This window comes from Pristiophorus japonicus, chromosome 14 (genome assembly GCF_044704955.1).
Source record: "Pristiophorus japonicus isolate sPriJap1 chromosome 14, sPriJap1.hap1, whole genome shotgun sequence".
In the NCBI taxonomy this organism is placed as follows: Eukaryota; Metazoa; Chordata; class Chondrichthyes; family Pristiophoridae; genus Pristiophorus; species Pristiophorus japonicus.
This window is the reverse complement of record NC_091990.1, coordinates 77,498,872-77,524,250: the sequence shown is the minus strand read 5'-3', so window position 1 is coordinate 77,524,250 and position 25,379 is coordinate 77,498,872. Positions and strand designations below refer to the sequence as shown.

The following is a 25,379-nucleotide window of genomic DNA, read 5'->3' as shown; positions in this document are numbered from 1 at the left end:
TACTGACTGACAGACTGGCAAAATGGGTGAGGGATGGAGGGACCATAAAAACAAAAATTAGAAAACGGTAAAACAGAAGAGATTAGGAGGAGACTGGAACTGGTGTCACCATTCTGCAGCCAATAAATTTTCTCTGCCCAGAGGAACACGTGGAGATGTTGGATGTTGCAACAAACTACAGATATTTGTGTGAGAGAATGAAGCACAGGAAAGGGCTAAAAATGCTCAGCGGTTGGAATGTTTACATACATTGTAAATTGGTATTTGCATGTTTAGTCTCCATTAACAGCAGGCTATCTTCCTGAAATTCAATGGGACATCGGGCTAAAAGCAGATGTCAGCAACTTGGGTGAACCCTTTAGTATTTTGCACTATTGGCACGTGGAAGTAAAAGCCAGAGGATTTCTTCACAGGTGGGAAGAGCAGGAACAGGGCCCATTAAAGCAGGCTGGCTTTCGCTGCTCCAAAACATATAGACGATGGAACTCTTTGGGAAATGCAGGAATCATTAGTTTCAATGCAAATCATTCTGTGAAATTACATTTAATGTTTTACATAACCATCCACTAAATGTAAACAATGAAGGGACTGGAGCTTCACTTCAATGATCTGAATCAATTATTGTCGTCAATTGTGATCAATATTAGACATTGCTCCCAAGTTTCTCGTGTGACTTTAATTGCATCAGATTGTTAATAACAGATACACTTACCAGGTGACATTATTCGTCCATTGACATTGCAGGAGCAGCTTGTTGTTCCCGTGGAGGTGGGAGTTATTGTTACTGTTGTAGATTCGGGTGTGCTGGCTGTCGTGGTGGGTGCTGTGGTGGTTTCACATCTTCCCGTATACTTCAAAATATCACAACTCTTAGTACACAGAGTGAAATTACAGAACCCTGATTTCCCTGCAGAAGTCACAATAGCCTGCCCTGGAAGCAAAAGCAATGGAAATTATGATTGAGACAGCTAATAGCAAGTCTCATTCAGAATTTAGAAATGTAGACAACGGTCACTCACATATTGAGATATAGGCAATAAGAACAAGGCTTTTGGTTTAAATTTTAAGACTGTTACAACTCAAGGAAATGGCGTTCGGCATGGAATTTGTTGCAGACAATATTGGCAGCTACACATTTCATCAGCTCATATCACATTTGTAAATCTGCTATTTAACGCTGCTGTACATTCCTTTGATTGGGTTTGTGCTTGCTTTAGAAATGCAGACAGAACAATGTCTGAAAAAGTCAAAAAGTATTCGCCTGATTGTATTGGCACCAATGACATGAGATAATGCAGTGGTCTTTTTGAGTTGTGTGCCATCAAACGTCCTCACCAGGCAAGTTTCTAAACCCACCTGTGATGATAAGAGGCTCACTTCAAATTCAGCCACAGTGCTGTAGATTTCCATGAAAATCCCCAGAAAAACATTGGAATACATCTCAAGACATGGCTTGAAAAGGTTAGATGTCAGGGCAACACAGACACTGACTGACGGACTGGCAAAATGGGTGAGGGACGGAGGGACCATAAAAACAAAACATAGAAAACGGTAAAACAGAGGAGATCAGGAGGAGACTGGAACTGGTGTCACCATTCTGCAGCCAATACATTTTCTCTGTCCAGAGGAACACGTGGAGATGTTGGATGTTGCAACAAACTCCAGATATTTGTGTGAGTAGAATGAAGCACAGGAAAGAGCTGAAAATGCTCAGCGGTTGGAATGTTAACATACATTGTAAATTGGTACTTGCATGCTGACTCTCCATTAACACCAGGCTATCTTCCTGAAGTTCAATGGGACATCGGGCTAAAAGCAGATGTCAGCAACTTGGGTGAACCCTTTAGTACTTTGAGCTATTGGCACATGAAAGTAAAAGCCAGGTGGAAAGAGCAGGAAAAGGGCCAATTAAAGCAGGCTAGCTTTCGCTGCTCCCAAACTTATAGAAGATGGCACTCTTTGGGAAATGCAGGAATCATTAGTTTCAATACAAATCATTCTGTAAAATTACATTTAATGTTTTACAAAACCATCTACTAAATGTAAACAATGAAGGGACTGAAGCTTCACTTCAATGATCTGATTCAATTATTGCAGTTAATTGTGATCCATATTAGACATCGCTCCCAAGTTTCTCGTGTGACTTTAATTGCATCAGATTGTTAATAACAGATACACTTACCAGGTGACATTATTCGTCCATTGACATTGCAGGAGCAGCTTGTTGTTCCCGTGGAGGTGGGAGTTATTGTTACTGTTGTAGATTCGGGTGTGCTGGGTGTCGTGGTGGGTGCTGTGGTGGTTTCACATTTTCCCGTATACTTCAAAATATCACAACTCTGAGTACATAGAGTGAAATGACAGAACCCTGATTTCCCTGCAGAAGTCACAGTAGCCTGCCCTGGAAGCAAAAGCAATGGAAATTATGATTACGACAGCGAATAGCAAGTCTTCATTCAGAATTTATAAATGTAGACAACTGTCACTCATATTGAGACACAGGCAATAAGAACAAGGCTTTAGGTTTAGAATTTAAGACTGTTACACCTCAAGGAAATGGCGTTGGGCTTGTAATTTGTTACAGACGATATTATCAGTTACTCGTTTCATCAGCTCATATCACATTCTTAAATCTGCTATTTAACGCTGCTGTTCGTTCCTTTGATTGGGTTTGTGCTTGCTTAGGAAATGCAGACAGAACAATGTCTGAAAAGGTCAATAAGTATTCGCCTGATTGTATTGCCACCAACAATATGAGATAATGCAGTGTTCCTTTTGAGTTGTGTGCCATCAGACGTCCTCACCAGGAAAGTTTCTAAACCCACCTGTGATGATAAGAGGCTCACTTCAAATTTAGCCACACAACTGTCGATTTCCATTAAAAAAATCCAGAACACTTGTATACATCGCAAGACATGGCTTGAAAAGGTTCGATGCCAGGGCAACACAGATACTGACTGACAGACTGGCAAAATGGGTGAGGGATGGAGGGACCATGAAAACAAAACTTAGAAAAGGTTAAAACAGAAGAGATCAGGAGGTGACTGGAACTGGTGTCACCATTCTGCAGCCAATAAATTTTCTCTGCCCAGAGGAACACGTGGAGATGTTGGATGTTGTAACAAACTACAGATATTTGTGTGAGAGAATGAAGCACAGGAAAGGGCTAAAAATGCTCAGCGGTTGGAACGTTCATATACATTGTAAATTGGTATTTGCATGATGACTCTCCACTAACACCAGGCTATCTTCCTGAAGTTCAATGGGACATCGGGTTAAAAGCAGATGTCAGCAACTTGGGTGAACCCTTTAGTATTTTGCACTATTGGCACGTGAAAGTAAAAGCCAGAGGATTTCTTCACAGGTGGGAAGAGCAGGAACAGGGCCAATTAAAGCAGGCTGGCTTTCGCTGCTCCCAAACATATAGACGATGGAACTCTTTGGGAAATGCAGGAATCATTAGTTTCAATGCAAATCATTCTGTGAAATTACATTTAATGTTTTACATAACCATCCACTAAATGTAAACAATGAAGGGACTGGAGCTTCGCTTCAAATATCTGATTCAATTATTGTCGCCAATTGTGATCCATATTAGACATTGCTCCCAAGTTTCTCCTGTGACTTTAATTGCATCAGATTGTTAATAACAGATACACTTACCAGGTGACATTATTCGTCCATTGACATTGCAGGAGCAGCTCGTTGTTCCCGTGGAGGTGGGAGTTATTGTTACTGTTGTAGATTCGGGTGTGCTGGGTGTAGTGGTGGGTGCTGTGGTGGTTTCACATCTTCCCGTATACTTCAAAATATCACAACTCTTAGTACATAGAGTGAAATTACAGAACCCTGATTTCCCTGCAGAAGTCACAATAGCCTGCCCTGGAAGCAAAAGCAATGGAAATGATGATTACGACAGCTAATAGCAAGTCTTCATTCAGAATTTATAAATGTAGAAACTGTCACTCACATATTGAGATATAGGCAATAAGAACAAGGCTTTAGGTTTAAAATTTAAGACTGTTACACCTCAAGGAAATGGCGTTGGGCATGTAATTTGTTCCAGACGATATTATCAGTTACAAGTTTCATCAGCTCATATCACATTCTTAAATCTGCTATTTAACGCTGCTGTTCATTCCTTTGATTGGGTTTGTGCTTGCTTAAGAAATGCATACAGAACAATATCTGAAAAGGTCAATAAGTATTCGCCTGATTGTACTGTCACCAACGATATGAGATAATGCCGTGTTCCTTTTGAGTTGTGTGCCATCAGACGTCCTCACCAGGAAAGTTTCTAAACCCACCTGTGATGATAAGAGGCTCACTTCAAATTAAGCCACACAACTGTAGATTTCCATGAAAATCCCCAGAACAGCATTGGAATACATCTCTAGACATGGCTTGAAAAGGTTAGATGTCAGGGCAACACAGACACTGACTGACGGACTGGCAAAATGGGTGAGGGACGGAGGGACCATAAAAACAAAACATAGAAAAGGGTAAAACAGAGGAGATCAGGAGGAGACTGGAACTGGTGTCACCATTCTGCAGCCAATAAATTTTCTCTGTCCAGAGGAACACGTGGAGATGTTGGATGTTGCAACAAACTCCAGATATTTGTGTGAGTAGAATGAAGCACAGGAAAGGGCTGAAAATGCTCAGCGGTTGGAATGTTTACATACATTGTAAATTGCTATTTGCATGCTGACTCTCCATTAACACCAGGCTATCTTCCTGAAGTTCAATGGGACATCAGGCTAAAAGCAGATGTCAGCAACTTGGGTGAACCCTTTAGTATTTTGCACTATTGGCACGTGAAAGTAAAAGCCAGAGGATTTCGTCACAGGTGGGAAGAGCAGGAAAAGGGCCAATTAAAGCAGGCTGGCTTTCGCGGATCTCAAACAGATAGAAGATGGCACTCTTTGGGAAATGCAGGAATCATTAGTTTCAATGCAAATCATTCTGTGAAATTACATTGAATGTTTTACAAAACCATCCACTAAATGTAAACAATGAAGCGACTGGAGCTTCACTTCAATGATCTGATTCAATTATTGTCGTCAATTGTGATCCATATTAGACATTGCTCCCAAGTTTCTTGTGTGACTTTAATTGCATCAGATTGTTAACAATAGATACACTTACCAGGTGACATTATTCGTCCATTGACATTGCAGGAGCAGCTTGTTGTTCCCGTGGAGGTGGGAGTTATTGTTACTGTTGTAGATTCGGGTGTGCTGGCTGTCGTGGTGGGTGCTGTGGTGGTTTCACATTTTCCCGTATACTTCAAAATATCACAACTCTGAGTACATAGAGTGAAATGACAGAACCCTGATTTCCCTGCAGAGGTCACAATAGCCTGCCCTGGAAGCAAAAGCAATGGAAATTATGATTTAGACAGCTAACAGCAAGTCTTCATTCAGAATTTATAAATGTAGACAACTGTCACTCACATATTGAGATATAGGCAATAAGAACAAGGCTCTCTGTTTAAAATTTAAGACTGTTACACCTCAAGGAAATGGCATTGGGCATGTAATTTGTTGCAGACGATATTATCAGTTACACGTTTCATCAGCCCATGTCACATTCTTAAATCTGCTATTTAATGCTGCTGTTAATTCTTTTGATTGGGTTTGTGCTTGTTTTAGAAATGCAGCCTGAACAATGTCCGAAAAGGTCAAAAAGTATTCGCCTGAATGTATTGCCACCAACAATATGAGATAATGCAGTGTTCCTTTTGAGTTGTGTGCCATCAGACGTCCTCACCAAGCAAGTTTCTGAACCCACCTGTGATGATAAGAGGCCCTCTTCAAATTAAGCTACACAACTGTCGATTTCCATTAAAACAAAACAGAACACTTGTATACATCGCAAGACATGGCTTGAAAAGGTTAGATGCCAGGGCAACACAGATACTGACTGACAGACTGGCAAAATGGGTGAGGGATGGAGGGACCATAAAAACAAAAATTAGAAAACGGTAAAACAGAAGAGATTAGGAGGAGACTGGAACTGGTGTCACCATTCTGCAGCCAATAAATTTTCTCTGCCCAGAGGAACACGTGGAGATGTTGGATGTTGCAACAAACTACAGATATTTGTGTGAGAGAATGAAGCACAGGAAAGGGCTAAAAATGCTCAGCGGTTGGAATGTTTACATACATTGTAAATTGGTATTTGCATGTTTAGTCTCCATTAACAGCAGGCTATCTTCCTGAAATTCAATGGGACATCGGGCTAAAAGCAGATGTCAGCAACTTGGGTGAACCCTTTAGTATTTTGCACTATTGGCACGTGGAAGTAAAAGCCAGAGGATTTCTTCACAGGTGGGAAGAGCAGGAACAGGGCCCATTAAAGCAGGCTGGCTTTCGCTGCTCCAAAACATATAGACGATGGAACTCTTTGGGAAATGCAGGAATCATTAGTTTCAATGCAAATCATTCTGTGAAATTACATTTAATGTTTTACATAACCATCCACTAAATGTAAACAATGAAGGGACTGGAGCTTCACTTCAATGATCTGAATCAATTATTGTCGTCAATTGTGATCAATATTAGACATTGCTCCCAAGTTTCTCGTGTGACTTTAATTGCATCAGATTGTTAATAACAGATACACTTACCAGGTGACATTATTCGTCCATTGACATTGCAGGAGCAGCTTGTTGTTCCCGTGGAGGTGGGAGTTATTGTTACTGTTGTAGATTCGGGTGTGCTGGCTGTCGTGGTGGGTGCTGTGGTGGTTTCACATCTTCCCGTATACTTCAAAATATCACAACTCTTAGTACACAGAGTGAAATTACAGAACCCTGATTTCCCTGCAGAAGTCACAATAGCCTGCCCTGGAAGCAAAAGCAATGGAAATTATGATTGAGACAGCTAATAGCAAGTCTCATTCAGAATTTAGAAATGTAGACAACGGTCACTCACATATTGAGATATAGGCAATAAGAACAAGGCTTTTGGTTTAAATTTTAAGACTGTTACAACTCAAGGAAATGGCGTTCGGCATGGAATTTGTTGCAGACAATATTGGCAGCTACACATTTCATCAGCTCATATCACATTTGTAAATCTGCTATTTAACGCTGCTGTACATTCCTTTGATTGGGTTTGTGCTTGCTTTAGAAATGCAGACAGAACAATGTCTGAAAAAGTCAAAAAGTATTCGCCTGATTGTATTGGCACCAATGACATGAGATAATGCAGTGGTCTTTTTGAGTTGTGTGCCATCAAACGTCCTCACCAGGCAAGTTTCTAAACCCACCTGTGATGATAAGAGGCTCACTTCAAATTCAGCCACAGTGCTGTAGATTTCCATGAAAATCCCCAGAAAAACATTGGAATACATCTCAAGACATGGCTTGAAAAGGTTAGATGTCAGGGCAACACAGACACTGACTGACGGACTGGCAAAATGGGTGAGGGACGGAGGGACCATAAAAACAAAACATAGAAAACGGTAAAACAGAGGAGATCAGGAGGAGACTGGAACTGGTGTCACCATTCTGCAGCCAATACATTTTCTCTGTCCAGAGGAACACGTGGAGATGTTGGATGTTGCAACAAACTCCAGATATTTGTGTGAGTAGAATGAAGCACAGGAAAGAGCTGAAAATGCTCAGCGGTTGGAATGTTAACATACATTGTAAATTGGTACTTGCATGCTGACTCTCCATTAACACCAGGCTATCTTCCTGAAGTTCAATGGGACATCGGGCTAAAAGCAGATGTCAGCAACTTGGGTGAACCCTTTAGTACTTTGAGCTATTGGCACATGAAAGTAAAAGCCAGGTGGAAAGAGCAGGAAAAGGGCCAATTAAAGCAGGCTAGCTTTCGCTGCTCCCAAACTTATAGAAGATGGCACTCTTTGGGAAATGCAGGAATCATTAGTTTCAATACAAATCATTCTGTAAAATTACATTTAATGTTTTACAAAACCATCTACTAAATGTAAACAATGAAGGGACTGAAGCTTCACTTCAATGATCTGATTCAATTATTGCAGTTAATTGTGATCCATATTAGACATCGCTCCCAAGTTTCTCGTGTGACTTTAATTGCATCAGATTGTTAATAACAGATACACTTACCAGGTGACATTATTCGTCCATTGACATTGCAGGAGCAGCTTGTTGTTCCCGTGGAGGTGGGAGTTATTGTTACTGTTGTAGATTCGGGTGTGCTGGCTGTCGTGGTGGGTGCTGTGGTGGTTTCACATTTTCCCGTATACTTCAAAATATCACAACTCTGAGTACATAGAGTGAAATGACAGAACCCTGATTTCCCTGCAGAAGTCACAGTAGCCTGCCCTGGAAGCAAAAGCAATGGAAATTATGATTACGACAGCGAATAGCAAGTCTTCATTCAGAATTTATAAATGTAGACAACTGTCACTCATATTGAGACACAGGCAATAAGAACAAGGCTTTAGGTTTAGAATTTAAGACTGTTACACCTCAAGGAAATGGCGTTGGGCTTGTAATTTGTTACAGACGATATTATCAGTTACTCGTTTCATCAGCTCATATCACATTCTTAAATCTGCTATTTAACGCTGCTGTTCGTTCCTTTGATTGGGTTTGTGCTTGCTTAGGAAATGCAGACAGAACAATGTCTGAAAAGGTCAATAAGTATTCGCCTGATTGTATTGCCACCAACAATATGAGATAATGCAGTGTTCCTTTTGAGTTGTGTGCCATCAGACGTCCTCACCAGGAAAGTTTCTAAACCCACCTGTGATGATAAGAGGCTCACTTCAAATTTAGCCACACAACTGTCGATTTCCATTAAAAAAATCCAGAACACTTGTATACATCGCAAGACATGGCTTGAAAAGGTTCGATGCCAGGGCAACACAGATACTGACTGACAGACTGGCAAAATGGGTGAGGGATGGAGGGACCATGAAAACAAAACTTAGAAAAGGTTAAAACAGAAGAGATCAGGAGGTGACTGGAACTGGTGTCACCATTCTGCAGCCAATAAATTTTCTCTGCCCAGAGGAACACGTGGAGATGTTGGATGTTGTAACAAACTACAGATATTTGTGTGAGAGAATGAAGCACAGGAAAGGGCTAAAAATGCTCAGCGGTTGGAACGTTCATATACATTGTAAATTGGTATTTGCATGATGACTCTCCACTAACACCAGGCTATCTTCCTGAAGTTCAATGGGACATCGGGTTAAAAGCAGATGTCAGCAACTTGGGTGAACCCTTTAGTATTTTGCACTATTGGCACGTGAAAGTAAAAGCCAGAGGATTTCTTCACAGGTGGGAAGAGCAGGAACAGGGCCAATTAAAGCAGGCTGGCTTTCGCTGCTCCCAAACATATAGACGATGGAACTCTTTGGGAAATGCAGGAATCATTAGTTTCAATGCAAATCATTCTGTGAAATTACATTTAATGTTTTACATAACCATCCACTAAATGTAAACAATGAAGGGACTGGAGCTTCGCTTCAAATATCTGATTCAATTATTGTCGCCAATTGTGATCCATATTAGACATTGCTCCCAAGTTTCTCCTGTGACTTTAATTGCATCAGATTGTTAATAACAGATACACTTACCAGGTGACATTATTCGTCCATTGACATTGCAGGAGCAGCTCGTTGTTCCCGTGGAGGTGGGAGTTATTGTTACTGTTGTAGATTCGGGTGTGCTGGGTGTAGTGGTGGGTGCTGTGGTGGTTTCACATCTTCCCGTATACTTCAAAATATCACAACTCTTAGTACACAGAGTGAAATTACAGAACCCTGATTTCCCTGCAGAAGTCACAATAGCCTGCCCTGGAAGCAAAAGCAATGGAAATTATGATTGAGACAGCTAATAGCAAGTCTCATTCAGAATTTAGAAATGTAGACAACGGTCACTCACATATTGAGATATAGGCAATAAGAACAAGGCTTTTGGTTTAAATTTTAAGACTGTTACAACTCAAGGAAATGGCGTTCGGCATGGAATTTGTTGCAGACAATATTGGCAGCTACACATTTCATCAGCTCATATCACATTTGTAAATCTGCTATTTAACGCTGCTGTACATTCCTTTGATTGGGTTTGTGCTTGCTTTAGAAATGCAGACAGAACAATGTCTGAAAAAGTCAAAAAGTATTCGCCTGATTGTATTGGCACCAATGACATGAGATAATGCAGTGGTCTTTTTGAGTTGTGTGCCATCAAACGTCCTCACCAGGCAAGTTTCTAAACCCACCTGTGATGATAAGAGGCTCACTTCAAATTCAGCCACAGTGCTGTAGATTTCCATGAAAATCCCCAGAAAAACATTGGAATACATCTCAAGACATGGCTTGAAAAGGTTAGATGTCAGGGCAACACAGACACTGACTGACGGACTGGCAAAATGGGTGAGGGACGGAGGGACCATAAAAACAAAACATAGAAAACGGTAAAACAGAGGAGATCAGGAGGAGACTGGAACTGGTGTCACCATTCTGCAGCCAATACATTTTCTCTGTCCAGAGGAACACGTGGAGATGTTGGATGTTGCAACAAACTCCAGATATTTGTGTGAGTAGAATGAAGCACAGGAAAGAGCTGAAAATGCTCAGCGGTTGGAATGTTAACATACATTGTAAATTGGTACTTGCATGCTGACTCTCCATTAACACCAGGCTATCTTCCTGAAGTTCAATGGGACATCGGGCTAAAAGCAGATGTCAGCAACTTGGGTGAACCCTTTAGTACTTTGAGCTATTGGCACATGAAAGTAAAAGCCAGGTGGAAAGAGCAGGAAAAGGGCCAATTAAAGCAGGCTAGCTTTCGCTGCTCCCAAACTTATAGAAGATGGCACTCTTTGGGAAATGCAGGAATCATTAGTTTCAATACAAATCATTCTGTAAAATTACATTTAATGTTTTACAAAACCATCTACTAAATGTAAACAATGAAGGGACTGAAGCTTCACTTCAATGATCTGATTCAATTATTGCAGTTAATTGTGATCCATATTAGACATCGCTCCCAAGTTTCTCGTGTGACTTTAATTGCATCAGATTGTTAATAACAGATACACTTACCAGGTGACATTATTCGTCCATTGACATTGCAGGAGCAGCTTGTTGTTCCCGTGGAGGTGGGAGTTATTGTTACTGTTGTAGATTCGGGTGTGCTGGGTGTCGTGGTGGGTGCTGTGGTGGTTTCACATTTTCCCGTATACTTCAAAATATCACAACTCTGAGTACATAGAGTGAAATGACAGAACCCTGATTTCCCTGCAGAAGTCACAGTAGCCTGCCCTGGAAGCAAAAGCAATGGAAATTATGATTACGACAGCGAATAGCAAGTCTTCATTCAGAATTTATAAATGTAGACAACTGTCACTCATATTGAGACACAGGCAATAAGAACAAGGCTTTAGGTTTAGAATTTAAGACTGTTACACCTCAAGGAAATGGCGTTGGGCTTGTAATTTGTTACAGACGATATTATCAGTTACACGTTTCATCAGCTCATATCACATTCTTAAATCTGCTATTTAACGCTGCTGTTCGTTCCTTTGATTGGGTTTGTGCTTGCTTAGGAAATGCAGACAGAACAATGTCTGAAAAGGTCAATAAGTATTCGCCTGATTGTATTGCCACCAACAATATGAGATAATGCAGTGTTCCTTTTGAGTTGTGTGCCATCAGACGTCCTCACCAGGAAAGTTTCTAAACCCACCTGTGATGATAAGAGGCTCACTTCAAATTTAGCCACACAACTGTCGATTTCCATTAAAAAAATCCAGAACACTTGTATACATCGCAAGACATGGCTTGAAAAGGTTCGATGCCAGGGCAACACAGATACTGACTGACAGACTGGCAAAATGGGTGAGGGATGGAGGGACCATGAAAACAAAACTTAGAAAAGGTTAAAACAGAAGAGATCAGGAGGTGACTGGAACTGGTGTCAACATTCTGCAGCCAATAAATTTTCTCTGCCCAGAGGAACACGTGGAGATGTTGGATGTTGTAACAAACTACAGATATTTGTGTGAGAGAATGAAGCACAGGAAAGGGCTAAAAATGCTCAGCGGTTGGAACGTTCATATACATTGTAAATTGGTATTTGCATGATGACTCTCCACTAACACCAGGCTATCTTCCTGAAGTTCAATGGGACATCGGGTTAAAAGCAGATGTCAGCAACTTGGGTGAACCCTTTAGTATTTTGCACTATTGGCACGTGAAAGTAAAAGCCAGAGGATTTCTTCACAGGTGGGAAGAGCAGGAACAGGGCCAATTAAAGCAGGCTGGCTTTCGCTGCTCCCAAACATATAGACGATGGAACTCTTTGGGAAATGCAGGAATCATTAGTTTCAATGCAAATCATTCTGTGAAATTACATTTAATGTTTTACATAACCATCCACTAAATGTAAACAATGAAGGGACTGGAGCTTCGCTTCAAATATCTGATTCAATTATTGTCGCCAATTGTGATCCATATTAGACATTGCTCCCAAGTTTCTCCTGTGACTTTAATTGCATCAGATTGTTAATAACAGATACACTTACCAGGTGACATTATTCGTCCATTGACATTGCAGGAGCAGCTCGTTGTTCCCGTGGAGGTGGGAGTTATTGTTACTGTTGTAGATTCGGGTGTGCTGGGTGTAGTGGTGGGTGCTGTGGTGGTTTCACATCTTCCCGTATACTTCAAAATATCACAACTCTTAGTACATAGAGTGAAATTACAGAACCCTGATTTCCCTGCAGAAGTCACAATAGCCTGCCCTGGAAGCAAAAGCAATGGAAATGATGATTACGACAGCTAATAGCAAGTCTTCATTCAGAATTTATAAATGTAGAAACTGTCACTCACATATTGAGATATAGGCAATAAGAACAAGGCTTTAGGTTTAAAATTTAAGACTGTTACACCTCAAGGAAATGGCGTTGGGCATGTAATTTGTTCCAGACGATATTATCAGTTACAAGTTTCATCAGCTCATATCACATTCTTAAATCTGCTATTTAACGCTGCTGTTCATTCCTTTGATTGGGTTTGTGCTTGCTTAAGAAATGCATACAGAACAATATCTGAAAAGGTCAATAAGTATTCGCCTGATTGTACTGTCACCAACGATATGAGATAATGCCGTGTTCCTTTTGAGTTGTGTGCCATCAGACGTCCTCACCAGGAAAGTTTCTAAACCCACCTGTGATGATAAGAGGCTCACTTCAAATTAAGCCACACAACTGTAGATTTCCATGAAAATCCCCAGAACAGCATTGGAATACATCTCTAGACATGGCTTGAAAAGGTTAGATGTCAGGGCAACACAGACACTGACTGACGGACTGGCAAAATGGGTGAGGGACGGAGGGACCATAAAAACAAAACATAGAAAAGGGTAAAACAGAGGAGATCAGGAGGAGACTGGAACTGGTGTCACCATTCTGCAGCCAATAAATTTTCTCTGTCCAGAGGAACACGTGGAGATGTTGGATGTTGCAACAAACTCCAGATATTTGTGTGAGTAGAATGAAGCACAGGAAAGGGCTGAAAATGCTCAGCGGTTGGAATGTTTACATACATTGTAAATTGCTATTTGCATGCTGACTCTCCATTAACACCAGGCTATCTTCCTGAAGTTCAATGGGACATCAGGCTAAAAGCAGATGTCAGCAACTTGGGTGAACCCTTTAGTATTTTGCACTATTGGCACGTGAAAGTAAAAGCCAGAGGATTTCGTCACAGGTGGGAAGAGCAGGAAAAGGGCCAATTAAAGCAGGCTGGCTTTCGCGGATCTCAAACAGATAGAAGATGGCACTCTTTGGGAAATGCAGGAATCATTAGTTTCAATGCAAATCATTCTGTGAAATTACATTGAATGTTTTACAAAACCATCCACTAAATGTAAACAATGAAGCGACTGGAGCTTCACTTCAATGATCTGATTCAATTATTGTCGTCAATTGTGATCCATATTAGACATTGCTCCCAAGTTTCTTGTGTGACTTTAATTGCATCAGATTGTTAACAATAGATACACTTACCAGGTGACATTATTCGTCCATTGACATTGCAGGAGCAGCTTGTTGTTCCCGTGGAGGTGGGAGTTATTGTTACTGTTGTAGATTCGGGTGTGCTGGCTGTCGTGGTGGGTGCTGTGGTGGTTTCACATTTTCCCGTATACTTCAAAATATCACAACTCTGAGTACATAGAGTGAAATGACAGAACCCTGATTTCCCTGCAGAGGTCACAATAGCCTGCCCTGGAAGCAAAAGCAATGGAAATTATGATTTAGACAGCTAACAGCAAGTCTTCATTCAGAATTTATAAATGTAGACAACTGTCACTCACATATTGAGATATAGGCAATAAGAACAAGGCTCTCTGTTTAAAATTTAAGACTGTTACACCTCAAGGAAATGGCATTGGGCATGTAATTTGTTGCAGACGATATTATCAGTTACACGTTTCATCAGCCCATGTCACATTCTTAAATCTGCTATTTAATGCTGCTGTTAATTCTTTTGATTGGGTTTGTGCTTGTTTTAGAAATGCAGCCTGAACAATGTCCGAAAAGGTCAAAAAGTATTCGCCTGAATGTATTGCCACCAACAATATGAGATAATGCAGTGTTCCTTTTGAGTTGTGTGCCATCAGACGTCCTCACCAAGCAAGTTTCTGAACCCACCTGTGATGATAAGAGGCCCTCTTCAAATTAAGCTACACAACTGTCGATTTCCATTAAAACAAAACAGAACACTTGTATACATCGCAAGACATGGCTTGAAAAGGTTAGATGCCAGGGCAACACAGATACTGACTGACAGACTGGCAAAATGGGTGAGGGATGGAGGGACCATAAAAACAAAAATTAGAAAACGGTAAAACAGAAGAGATTAGGAGGAGACTGGAACTGGTGTCACCATTCTGCAGCCAATAAATTTTCTCTGCCCAGAGGAACACGTGGAGATGTTGGATGTTGCAACAAACTACAGATATTTGTGTGAGAGAATGAAGCACAGGAAAGGGCTAAAAATGCTCAGCGGTTGGAATGTTTACATACATTGTAAATTGGTATTTGCATGTTTAGTCTCCATTAACAGCAGGCTATCTTCCTGAAATTCAATGGGACATCGGGCTAAAAGCAGATGTCAGCAACTTGGGTGAACCCTTTAGTATTTTGCACTATTGGCACGTGGAAGTAAAAGCCAGAGGATTTCTTCACAGGTGGGAAGAGCAGGAACAGGGCCCATTAAAGCAGGCTGGCTTTCGCTGCTCCAAAACATATAGACGATGGAACTCTTTGGGAAATGCAGGAATCATTAGTTTCAATGCAAATCATTCTGTGAAATTACATTTAATGTTTTACATAACCATCCACTAAATGTAAACAATGAAGGGACTGGAGCTTCACTTCAATGATCTGAATCAATTATTGTCGTCAATTGTGATCAATATTAGACATTGCTCCCAAGTTTCTCGTGTGACTTTAATTGCATCAGATTGTTAATAACAGATACACTTACCAGGTGACATTATTCGTCCATTGACATTGCAGGAGCAGCTTGTTGTTCCCGTGGAGGTGGGAGTTATTGTTACTGTTGTAGATTCGGGTGTGCTGGCTGTCGTGGTGGGTGCTGTGGTGGTTTCACATCTTCCCGTATACTTCAAAATATCACAACTCTTAGTACACAGAGTGAAATTACAGAACCCTGATTTCCCTGCAGAAGTCACAATAGCCTGCCCTGGAAGCAAAAGCAATGGAAATTATGATTGAGACAGCTAATAGCAAGTCTCATTCAGAATTTAGAAATGTAGACAACGGTCACTCACATATTGAGATATAGGCAATAAGAACAAGGCTTTTGGTTTAAATTTTAAGACTGTTACAACTCAAGGAAATGGCGTTCGGCATGGAATTTGTTGCAGACAATATTGGCAGCTACACATTTCATCAGCTCATATCACATTTGTAAATCTGCTATTTAACGCTGCTGTACATTCCTTTGATTGGGTTTGTGCTTGCTTTAGAAATGCAGACAGAACAATGTCTGAAAAAGTCAAAAAGTATTCGCCTGATTGTATTGGCACCAATGACATGAGATAATGCAGTGGTCTTTTTGAGTTGTGTGCCATCAAACGTCCTCACCAGGCAAGTTTCTAAACCCACCTGTGATGATAAGAGGCTCACTTCAAATTCAGCCACAGTGCTGTAGATTTCCATGAAAATCCCCAGAAAAACATTGGAATACATCTCAAGACATGGCTTGAAAAGGTTAGATGTCAGGGCAACACAGACACTGACTGACGGACTGGCAAAATGGGTGAGGGACGGAGGGACCATAAAAACAAAACATAGAAAACGGTAAAACAGAGGAGATCAGGAGGAGACTGGAACTGGTGTCACCATTCTGCAGCCAATACATTTTCTCTGTCCAGAGGAACACGTGGAGATGTTGGATGTTGCAACAAACTCCAGATATTTGTGTGAGTAGAATGAAGCACAGGAAAGAGCTGAAAATGCTCAGCGGTTGGAATGTTAACATACATTGTAAATTGGTACTTGCATGCTGACTCTCCATTAACACCAGGCTATCTTCCTGAAGTTCAATGGGACATCGGGCTAAAAGCAGATGTCAGCAACTTGGGTGAACCCTTTAGTACTTTGAGCTATTGGCACATGAAAGTAAAAGCCAGGTGGAAAGAGCAGGAAAAGGGCCAATTAAAGCAGGCTAGCTTTCGCTGCTCCCAAACTTATAGAAGATGGCACTCTTTGGGAAATGCAGGAATCATTAGTTTCAATACAAATCATTCTGTAAAATTACATTTAATGTTTTACAAAACCATCTACTAAATGTAAACAATGAAGGGACTGAAGCTTCACTTCAATGATCTGATTCAATTATTGCAGTTAATTGTGATCCATATTAGACATCGCTCCCAAGTTTCTCGTGTGACTTTAATTGCATCAGATTGTTAATAACAGATACACTTACCAGGTGACATTATTCGTCCATTGACATTGCAGGAGCAGCTTGTTGTTCCCGTGGAGGTGGGAGTTATTGTTACTGTTGTAGATTCGGGTGTGCTGGGTGTCGTGGTGGGTGCTGTGGTGGTTTCACATTTTCCCGTATACTTCAAAATATCACAACTCTGAGTACATAGAGTGAAATGACAGAACCCTGATTTCCCTGCAGAAGTCACAGTAGCCTGCCCTGGAAGCAAAAGCAATGGAAATTATGATTACGACAGCGAATAGCAAGTCTTCATTCAGAATTTATAAATGTAGACAACTGTCACTCATATTGAGACACAGGCAATAAGAACAAGGCTTTAGGTTTAGAATTTAAGACTGTTACACCTCAAGGAAATGGCGTTGGGCTTGTAATTTGTTACAGACGATATTATCAGTTACTCGTTTCATCAGCTCATATCACATTCTTAAATCTGCTATTTAACGCTGCTGTTCGTTCCTTTGATTGGGTTTGTGCTTGCTTAGGAAATGCAGACAGAACAATGTCTGAAAAGGTCAATAAGTATTCGCCTGATTGTATTGCCACCAACAATATGAGATAATGCAGTGTTCCTTTTGAGTTGTGTGCCATCAGACGTCCTCACCAGGAAAGTTTCTAAACCCACCTGTGATGATAAGAGGCTCACTTCAAATTTAGCCACACAACTGTCGATTTCCATTAAAAAAATCCAGAACACTTGTATACATCGCAAGACATGGCTTGAAAAGGTTCGATGCCAGGGCAACACAGATACTGACTGACAGACTGGCAAAATGGGTGAGGGATGGAGGGACCATGAAAACAAAACTTAGAAAAGGTTAAAACAGAAGAGATCAGGAGGTGACTGGAACTGGTGTCACCATTCTGCAGCCAATAAATTTTCTCTGCCCAGAGGAACACGTGGAGATGTTGGATGTTGTAACAAACTACAGATATTTGTGTGAGAGAATGAAGCACAGGAAAGGGCTAAAAATGCTCAGCGGTTGGAACGTTCATATACATTGTAAATTGGTATTTGCATGATGACTCTCCACTAACACCAGGCTATCTTCCTGAAGTTCAATGGGACATCGGGTTAAAAGCAGATGTCAGCAACTTGGGTGAACCCTTTAGTATTTTGCACTATTGGCACGTGAAAGTAAAAGCCAGAGGATTTCTTCACAGGTGGGAAGAGCAGGAACAGGGCCAATTAAAGCAGGCTGGCTTTCGCTGCTCCCAAACATATAGACGATGGAACTCTTTGGGAAATGCAGGAATCATTAGTTTCAATGCAAATCATTCTGTGAAATTACATTTAATGTTTTACATAACCATCCACTAAATGTAAACAATGAAGGGACTGGAGCTTCGCTTCAAATATCTGATTCAATTATTGTCGCCAATTGTGATCCATATTAGACATTGCTCCCAAGTTTCTCCTGTGACTTTAATTGCATCAGATTGTTAATAACAGATACACTTACCAGGTGACATTATTCGTCCATTGACATTGCAGGAGCAGCTCGTTGTTCCCGTGGAGGTGGGAGTTATTGTTACTGTTGTAGATTCGGGTGTGCTGGGTGTAGTGGTGGGTGCTGTGGTGGTTTCACATCTTCCCGTATACTTCAAAATATCACAACTCTTAGTACATAGAGTGAAATTACAGAACCCTGATTTCCCTGCAGAAGTCACAATAGCCTGCCCTGGAAGCAAAAGCAATGGAAATGATGATTACGACAGCTAATAGCAAGTCTTCATTCAGAATTTATAAATGTAGAAACTGTCACTCACATATTGAGATATAGGCAATAAGAACAAGGCTTTAGGTTTAAAATTTAAGACTGTTACACCTCAAGGAAATGGCGTTGGGCATGTAATTTGTTCCAGACGATATTATCAGTTACAAGTTTCATCAGCTCATATCACATTCTTAAATCTGCTATTTAACGCTGCTGTTCATTCCTTTGATTGGGTTTGTGCTTGCTTAAGAAATGCATACAGAACAATATCTGAAAAGGTCAATAAGTATTCGCCTGATTGTACTGTCACCAACGATATGAGATAATGCCGTGTTCCTTTTGAGTTGTGTGCCATCAGACGTCCTCACCAGGAAAGTTTCTAAACCCACCTGTGATGATAAGAGGCTCACTTCAAATTAAGCCACACAACTGTAGATTTCCATGAAAATCCCCAGAACAGCATTGGAATACATCTCTAGACATGGCTTGAAAAGGTTAGATGTCAGGGCAACACAGACACTGACTGACGGACTGGCAAAATGGGTGAGGGACGGAGGGACCATAAAAACAAAACATAGAAAAGGGTAAAACAGAGGAGATCAGGAGGAGACTGGAACTGGTGTCACCATTCTGCAGCCAATAAATTTTCTCTGTCCAGAGGAACACGTGGAGATGTTGGATGTTGCAACAAACTCCAGATATTTGTGTGAGTAGAATGAAGCACAGGAAAGGGCTGAAAATGCTCAGCGGTTGGAATGTTTACATACATTGTAAATTGCTATTTGCATGCTGACTCTCCATTAACACCAGGCTATCTTCCTGAAGTTCAATGGGACATCAGGCTAAAAGCAGATGTCAGCAACTTGGGTGAACCCTTTAGTATTTTGCACTATTGGCACGTGAAAGTAAAAGCCAGAGGATTTCGTCACAGGTGGGAAGAGCAGGAAAAGGGCCAATTAAAGCAGGCTGGCTTTCGCGGATCTCAAACAGATAGAAGATGGCACTCTTTGGGAAATGCAGGAATCATTAGTTTCAATGCAAATCATTCTGTGAAATTACATTGAATGTTTTACAAAACCATCCACTAAATGTAAACAATGAAGCGACTGGAGCTTCACTTCAATGATCTGATTCAATTATTGTCGTCAATTGTGATCCATATTAGACATTGCTCCCAAGTTTCTTGTGTGACTTTAATTGCATCAGATTGTTAACAATAGATACACTTACCAGGTGACATTATTCGTCCATTGACATTGCAGGAGCAGCTTGTTGTTCCCGTGGAGGTGGGAGTTATTGTTACTGTTGTAGATTCGGGTGTGCTGGCTGTCGTGGTGGGTGCTGTGGTGGTTTCACATTTTCCCGTATACTTCAAAATATCACAACTCTGAGTACATAGAGTGAAATGACAGAACCCTGATTTCCCTGCAGAGGTCACAATAGCCTGCCCTGGAAGCAAAAGCAATGGAAATTATGATTTAGACAGCTAACAGCAAGTCTTCATTCAGAATTTATAAATGTAGACAACTGTCACTCACATATTGAGATATAGGCAATAAGAACAAGGCTCTCTGTTTAAAATTTAAGACTGTTACACCTCAAGGAAATGGCATTGGGCATGTAATTTGTTGCAGACGATATTATCAGTTACACGTTTCATCAGCCCATGTCACATTCTTAAATCTGCTATTTAATGCTGCTGTTAATTCTTTTGATTGGGTTTGTGCTTGTTTTAGAAATGCAGCCTGAACAATGTCCGAAAAGGTCAAAAAGTATTCGCCTGAATGTATTGCCACCAACAATATGAGATAATGCAGTGTTCCTTTTGAGTTGTGTGCCATCAGACGTCCTCACCAAGCAAGTTTCTGAACCCACCTGTGATGATAAGAGGCCCTCTTCAAATTAAGCTACACAACTGTCGATTTCCATTAAAACAAAACAGAACACTTGTATACATCGCAAGACATGGCTTGAAAAGGTTAGATGCCAGGGCAACACAGATACTGACTGACAGACTGGCAAAATGGGTGAGGGATGGAGGGACCATAAAAACAAAAATTAGAAAACGGTAAAACAGAAGAGATTAGGAGGAGACTGGAACTGGTGTCACCATTCTGCAGCCAATAAATTTTCTCTGCCCAGAGGAACACGTGGAGATGTTGGATGTTGCAACAAACTACAGATATTTGTGTGAGAGAATGAAGCACAGGAAAGGGCTAAAAATGCTCAGCGGTTGGAATGTTTACATACATTGTAAATTGGTATTTGCATGTTTAGTCTCCATTAACAGCAGGCTATCTTCCTGAAATTCAATGGGACATCGGGCTAAAAGCAGATGTCAGCAACTTGGGTGAACCCTTTAGTATTTTGCACTATTGGCACGTGGAAGTAAAAGCCAGAGGATTTCTTCACAGGTGGGAAGAGCAGGAACAGGGCCCATTAAAGCAGGCTGGCTTTCGCTGCTCCAAAACATATAGACGATGGAACTCTTTGGGAAATGCAGGAATCATTAGTTTCAATGCAAATCATTCTGTGAAATTACATTTAATGTTTTACATAACCATCCACTAAATGTAAACAATGAAGGGACTGGAGCTTCACTTCAATGATCTGAATCAATTATTGTCGTCAATTGTGATCAATATTAGACATTGCTCCCAAGTTTCTCGTGTGACTTTAATTGCATCAGATTGTTAATAACAGATACACTTACCAGGTGACATTATTCGTCCATTGACATTGCAGGAGCAGCTTGTTGTTCCCGTGGAGGTGGGAGTTATTGTTACTGTTGTAGATTCGGGTGTGCTGGCTGTCGTGGTGGGTGCTGTGGTGGTTTCACATCTTCCCGTATACTTCAAAATATCACAACTCTTAGTACACAGAGTGAAATTACAGAACCCTGATTTCCCTGCAGAAGTCACAATAGCCTGCCCTGGAAGCAAAAGCAATGGAAATTATGATTGAGACAGCTAATAGCAAGTCTCATTCAGAATTTAGAAATGTAGACAACGGTCACTCACATATTGAGATATAGGCAATAAGAACAAGGCTTTTGGTTTAAATTTTAAGACTGTTACAACTCAAGGAAATGGCGTTCGGCATGGAATTTGTTGCAGACAATATTGGCAGCTACACATTTCATCAGCTCATATCACATTTGTAAATCTGCTATTTAACGCTGCTGTACATTCCTTTGATTGGGTTTGTGCTTGCTTTAGAAATGCAGACAGAACAATGTCTGAAAAAGTCAAAAAGTATTCGCCTGATTGTATTGGCACCAATGACATGAGATAATGCAGTGGTCTTTTTGAGTTGTGTGCCATCAAACGTCCTCACCAGGCAAGTTTCTAAACCCACCTGTGATGATAAGAGGCTCACTTCAAATTCAGCCACAGTGCTGTAGATTTCCATGAAAATCCCCAGAAAAACATTGGAATACATCTCAAGACATGGCTTGAAAAGGTTAGATGTCAGGGCAACACAGACACTGACTGACGGACTGGCAAAATGGGTGAGGGACGGAGGGACCATAAAAACAAAACATAGAAAACGGTAAAACAGAGGAGATCAGGAGGAGACTGGAACTGGTGTCACCATTCTGCAGCCAATACATTTTCTCTGTCCAGAGGAACACGTGGAGATGTTGGATGTTGCAACAAACTCCAGATATTTGTGTGAGTAGAATGAAGCACAGGAAAGAGCTGAAAATGCTCAGCGGTTGGAATGTTAACATACATTGTAAATTGGTACTTGCATGCTGACTCTCCATTAACACCAGGCTATCTTCCTGAAGTTCAATGGGACATCGGGCTAAAAGCAGATGTCAGCAACTTGGGTGAACCCTTTAGTACTTTGAGCTATTGGCACATGAAAGTAAAAGCCAGGTGGAAAGAGCAGGAAAAGGGCCAATTAAAGCAGGCTAGCTTTCGCTGCTCCCAAACTTATAGAAGATGGCACTCTTTGGGAAATGCAGGAATCATTAGTTTCAATACAAATCATTCTGTAAAATTACATTTAATGTTTTACAAAACCATCTACTAAATGTAAACAATGAAGGGACTGAAGCTTCACTTCAATGATCTGATTCAATTATTGCAGTTAATTGTGATCCATATTAGACATCGCTCCCAAGTTTCTCGTGTGACTTTAATTGCATCAGATTGTTAATAACAGATACACTTACCAGGTGACATTATTCGTCCATTGACATTGCAGGAGCAGCTTGTTGTTCCCGTGGAGGTGGGAGTTATTGTTACTGTTGTAGATTCGGGTGTGCTGGGTGTCGTGGTGGGTGCTGTGGTGGTTTCACATTTTCCCGTATACTTCAAAATATCACAACTCTGAGTACATAGAGTGAAATGACAGAACCCTGATTTCCCTGCAGAAGTCACAGTAGCCTGCCCTGGAAGCAAAAGCAATGGAAATTATGATTACGACAGCGAATAGCAAGTCTTCATTCAGAATTTATAAATGTAGACAACTGTCACTCATATTGAGACACAGGCAATAAGAACAAGGCTTTAGGTTTAGAATTTAAGACTGTTACACCTCAAGGAAATGGCGTTGGGCTTGTAATTTGTTACAGACGATATTATCAGTTACACGTTTCATCAGCTCATATCACATTCTTAAATCTGCTATTTAACGCTGCTGTTCGTTCCTTTGATTGGGTTTGTGCTTGCTTAGGAAATGCAGACAGAACAATGTCTGAAAAGGTCAATAAGTATTCGCCTGATTGTATTGCCACCAACAATATGAGATAATGCAGTGTTCCTTTTGAGTTGTGTGCCATCAGACGTCCTCACCAGGAAAGTTTCTAAACCCACCTGTGATGATAAGAGGCTCACTTCAAATTTAGCCACACAACTGTCGATTTCCATTAAAAAAATCCAGAACACTTGTATACATCGCAAGACATGGCTTGAAAAGGTTCGATGCCAGGGCAACACAGATACTGACTGACAGACTGGCAAAATGGGTGAGGGATGGAGGGACCATGAAAACAAAACTTAGAAAAGGTTAAAACAGAAGAGATCAGGAGGTGACTGGAACTGGTGTCACCATTCTGCAGCCAATAAATTTTCTCTGCCCAGAGGAACACGTGGAGATGTTGGATGTTGTAACAAACTACAGATATTTGTGTGAGAGAATGAAGCACAGGAAAGGGCTAAAAATGCTCAGCGGTTGGAACGTTCATATACATTGTAAATTGGTATTTGCATGATGACTCTCCACTAACACCAGGCTATCTTCCTGAAGTTCAATGGGACATCGGGTTAAAAGCAGATGTCAGCAACTTGGGTGAACCCTTTAGTATTTTGCACTATTGGCACGTGAAAGTAAAAGCCAGAGGATTTCTTCACAGGTGGGAAGAGCAGGAATAGGGCCCATTAAAGCAGGCTGGCTTTCGCTGCTCCCAAACATATAGACGATGGAACTCTTTGGGAAATGCAGGAATCATTAGTTTCAATGCAAATCATTCTGTGAAATTACATTTAATGTTTTACATAACCATCCACTAAATGTAAACAATGAAGGGACTGGAGCTTCGCTTCAAATATCTGATTCAATTATTGTCGCCAATTGTGATCCATATTAGACATTGCTCCCAAGTTTCTTGTGTGACTTTAATTGCATCAGATTGTTAATAACAGATACACTTACCAGGTGACATTATTCGTCCATTGACATTGCAGGAGCAGCTCGTTGTTCCCGTGGAGGTGGGAGTTATTGTTACTGTTGTAGATTCGGGTGTGCTGGGTGTAGTGGTGGGTGCTGTGGTGGTTTCACATCGTCCCGTATACTTCAAAATATCACAACTCTTAGTACATAGAGTGAAATTACAGAACCCTGATTTCCCTGCAGAAGTCACAATAGCCTGCCCTGGAAGCAAAAGCAATGGAAATTATGATTACGACAGCTAATAGCAAGTCTTCATTCAGAATTTATAAATGTAGAAACTGTCACTCACATATTGAGATATAGGCAATAAGAACAAGGCTTTAGGTTTAAAATTTAAGACTGTTACACCTCAAGGAAATGGCGTTGGGCATGTAATTTGTTCCAGACGATATTATCAGTTACAAGTTTCATCAGCTCATATCACATTCTTAAATCTGCTATTTAACGCTGCTGTTCATTCCTTTGATTGGGTTTGTGCTTGCTTAAGAAATGCATACAGAACAATATCTGAAAAGGTCAATAAGTATTCGCCTGATTGTACTGTCACCAACGATATGAGATAATGCCGTGTTCCTTTTGAGTTGTGTGCCATCAGACGTCCTCACCAGGAAAGTTTCTAAACCCACCTGTGATGATAAGAGGCTCACTTCAAATTAAGCCACACAACTGTAGATTTCCATGAAAATCCCCAGAACAGCATTGGAATACATCTCTAGACATGGCTTGAAAAGGTTAGATGTCAGGGCAACACAGACACTGACTGACGGACTGGCAAAATGGGTGAGGGACGGAGGGACCATAAAAACAAAACATAGAAAAGGGTAAAACAGAGGAGATCAGGAGGAGACTGGAACTGGTGTCACCATTCTGCAGCCAATAAATTTTCTCTGTCCAGAGGAACACGTGGAGATGTTGGATGTTGCAACAAACTCCAGATATTTGTGTGAGTAGAATGAAGCACAGGAAAGGGCTGAAAATGCTCAGCGGTTG

General features: G+C 40.9%; 1 protein-coding gene across 1 annotated transcript in view; it reads right to left on the bottom strand.

Moving 5' to 3' along the window:
- LOC139279613 (mucin-2-like) overlaps nt 1-25,379 on the bottom strand; it is a 442,102-nt gene that overhangs the window by 92,143 nt on the left and 324,580 nt on the right. The window contains exons 36-52 of the mRNA XM_070898728.1: nt 24,372-24,590; nt 22,891-23,109; nt 21,421-21,639; nt 19,938-20,156; nt 18,453-18,671; nt 16,972-17,190; nt 15,502-15,720; nt 14,019-14,237; nt 12,534-12,752; nt 11,053-11,271; nt 9,583-9,801; nt 8,102-8,320; nt 6,632-6,850; nt 5,149-5,367; nt 3,664-3,882; nt 2,183-2,401; nt 713-931 (exon numbers count right to left, since the gene is read on the bottom strand). Coding sequence (XP_070754829.1) covers nt 713-931; nt 2,183-2,401; nt 3,664-3,882; nt 5,149-5,367; nt 6,632-6,850; nt 8,102-8,320; nt 9,583-9,801; nt 11,053-11,271; nt 12,534-12,752; nt 14,019-14,237; nt 15,502-15,720; nt 16,972-17,190; nt 18,453-18,671; nt 19,938-20,156; nt 21,421-21,639; nt 22,891-23,109; nt 24,372-24,590 — 3,723 coding nt within the window. The remainder of the gene's footprint in view (nt 1-712; nt 932-2,182; nt 2,402-3,663; nt 3,883-5,148; nt 5,368-6,631; nt 6,851-8,101; nt 8,321-9,582; nt 9,802-11,052; nt 11,272-12,533; nt 12,753-14,018; nt 14,238-15,501; nt 15,721-16,971; nt 17,191-18,452; nt 18,672-19,937; nt 20,157-21,420; nt 21,640-22,890; nt 23,110-24,371; nt 24,591-25,379) is intronic.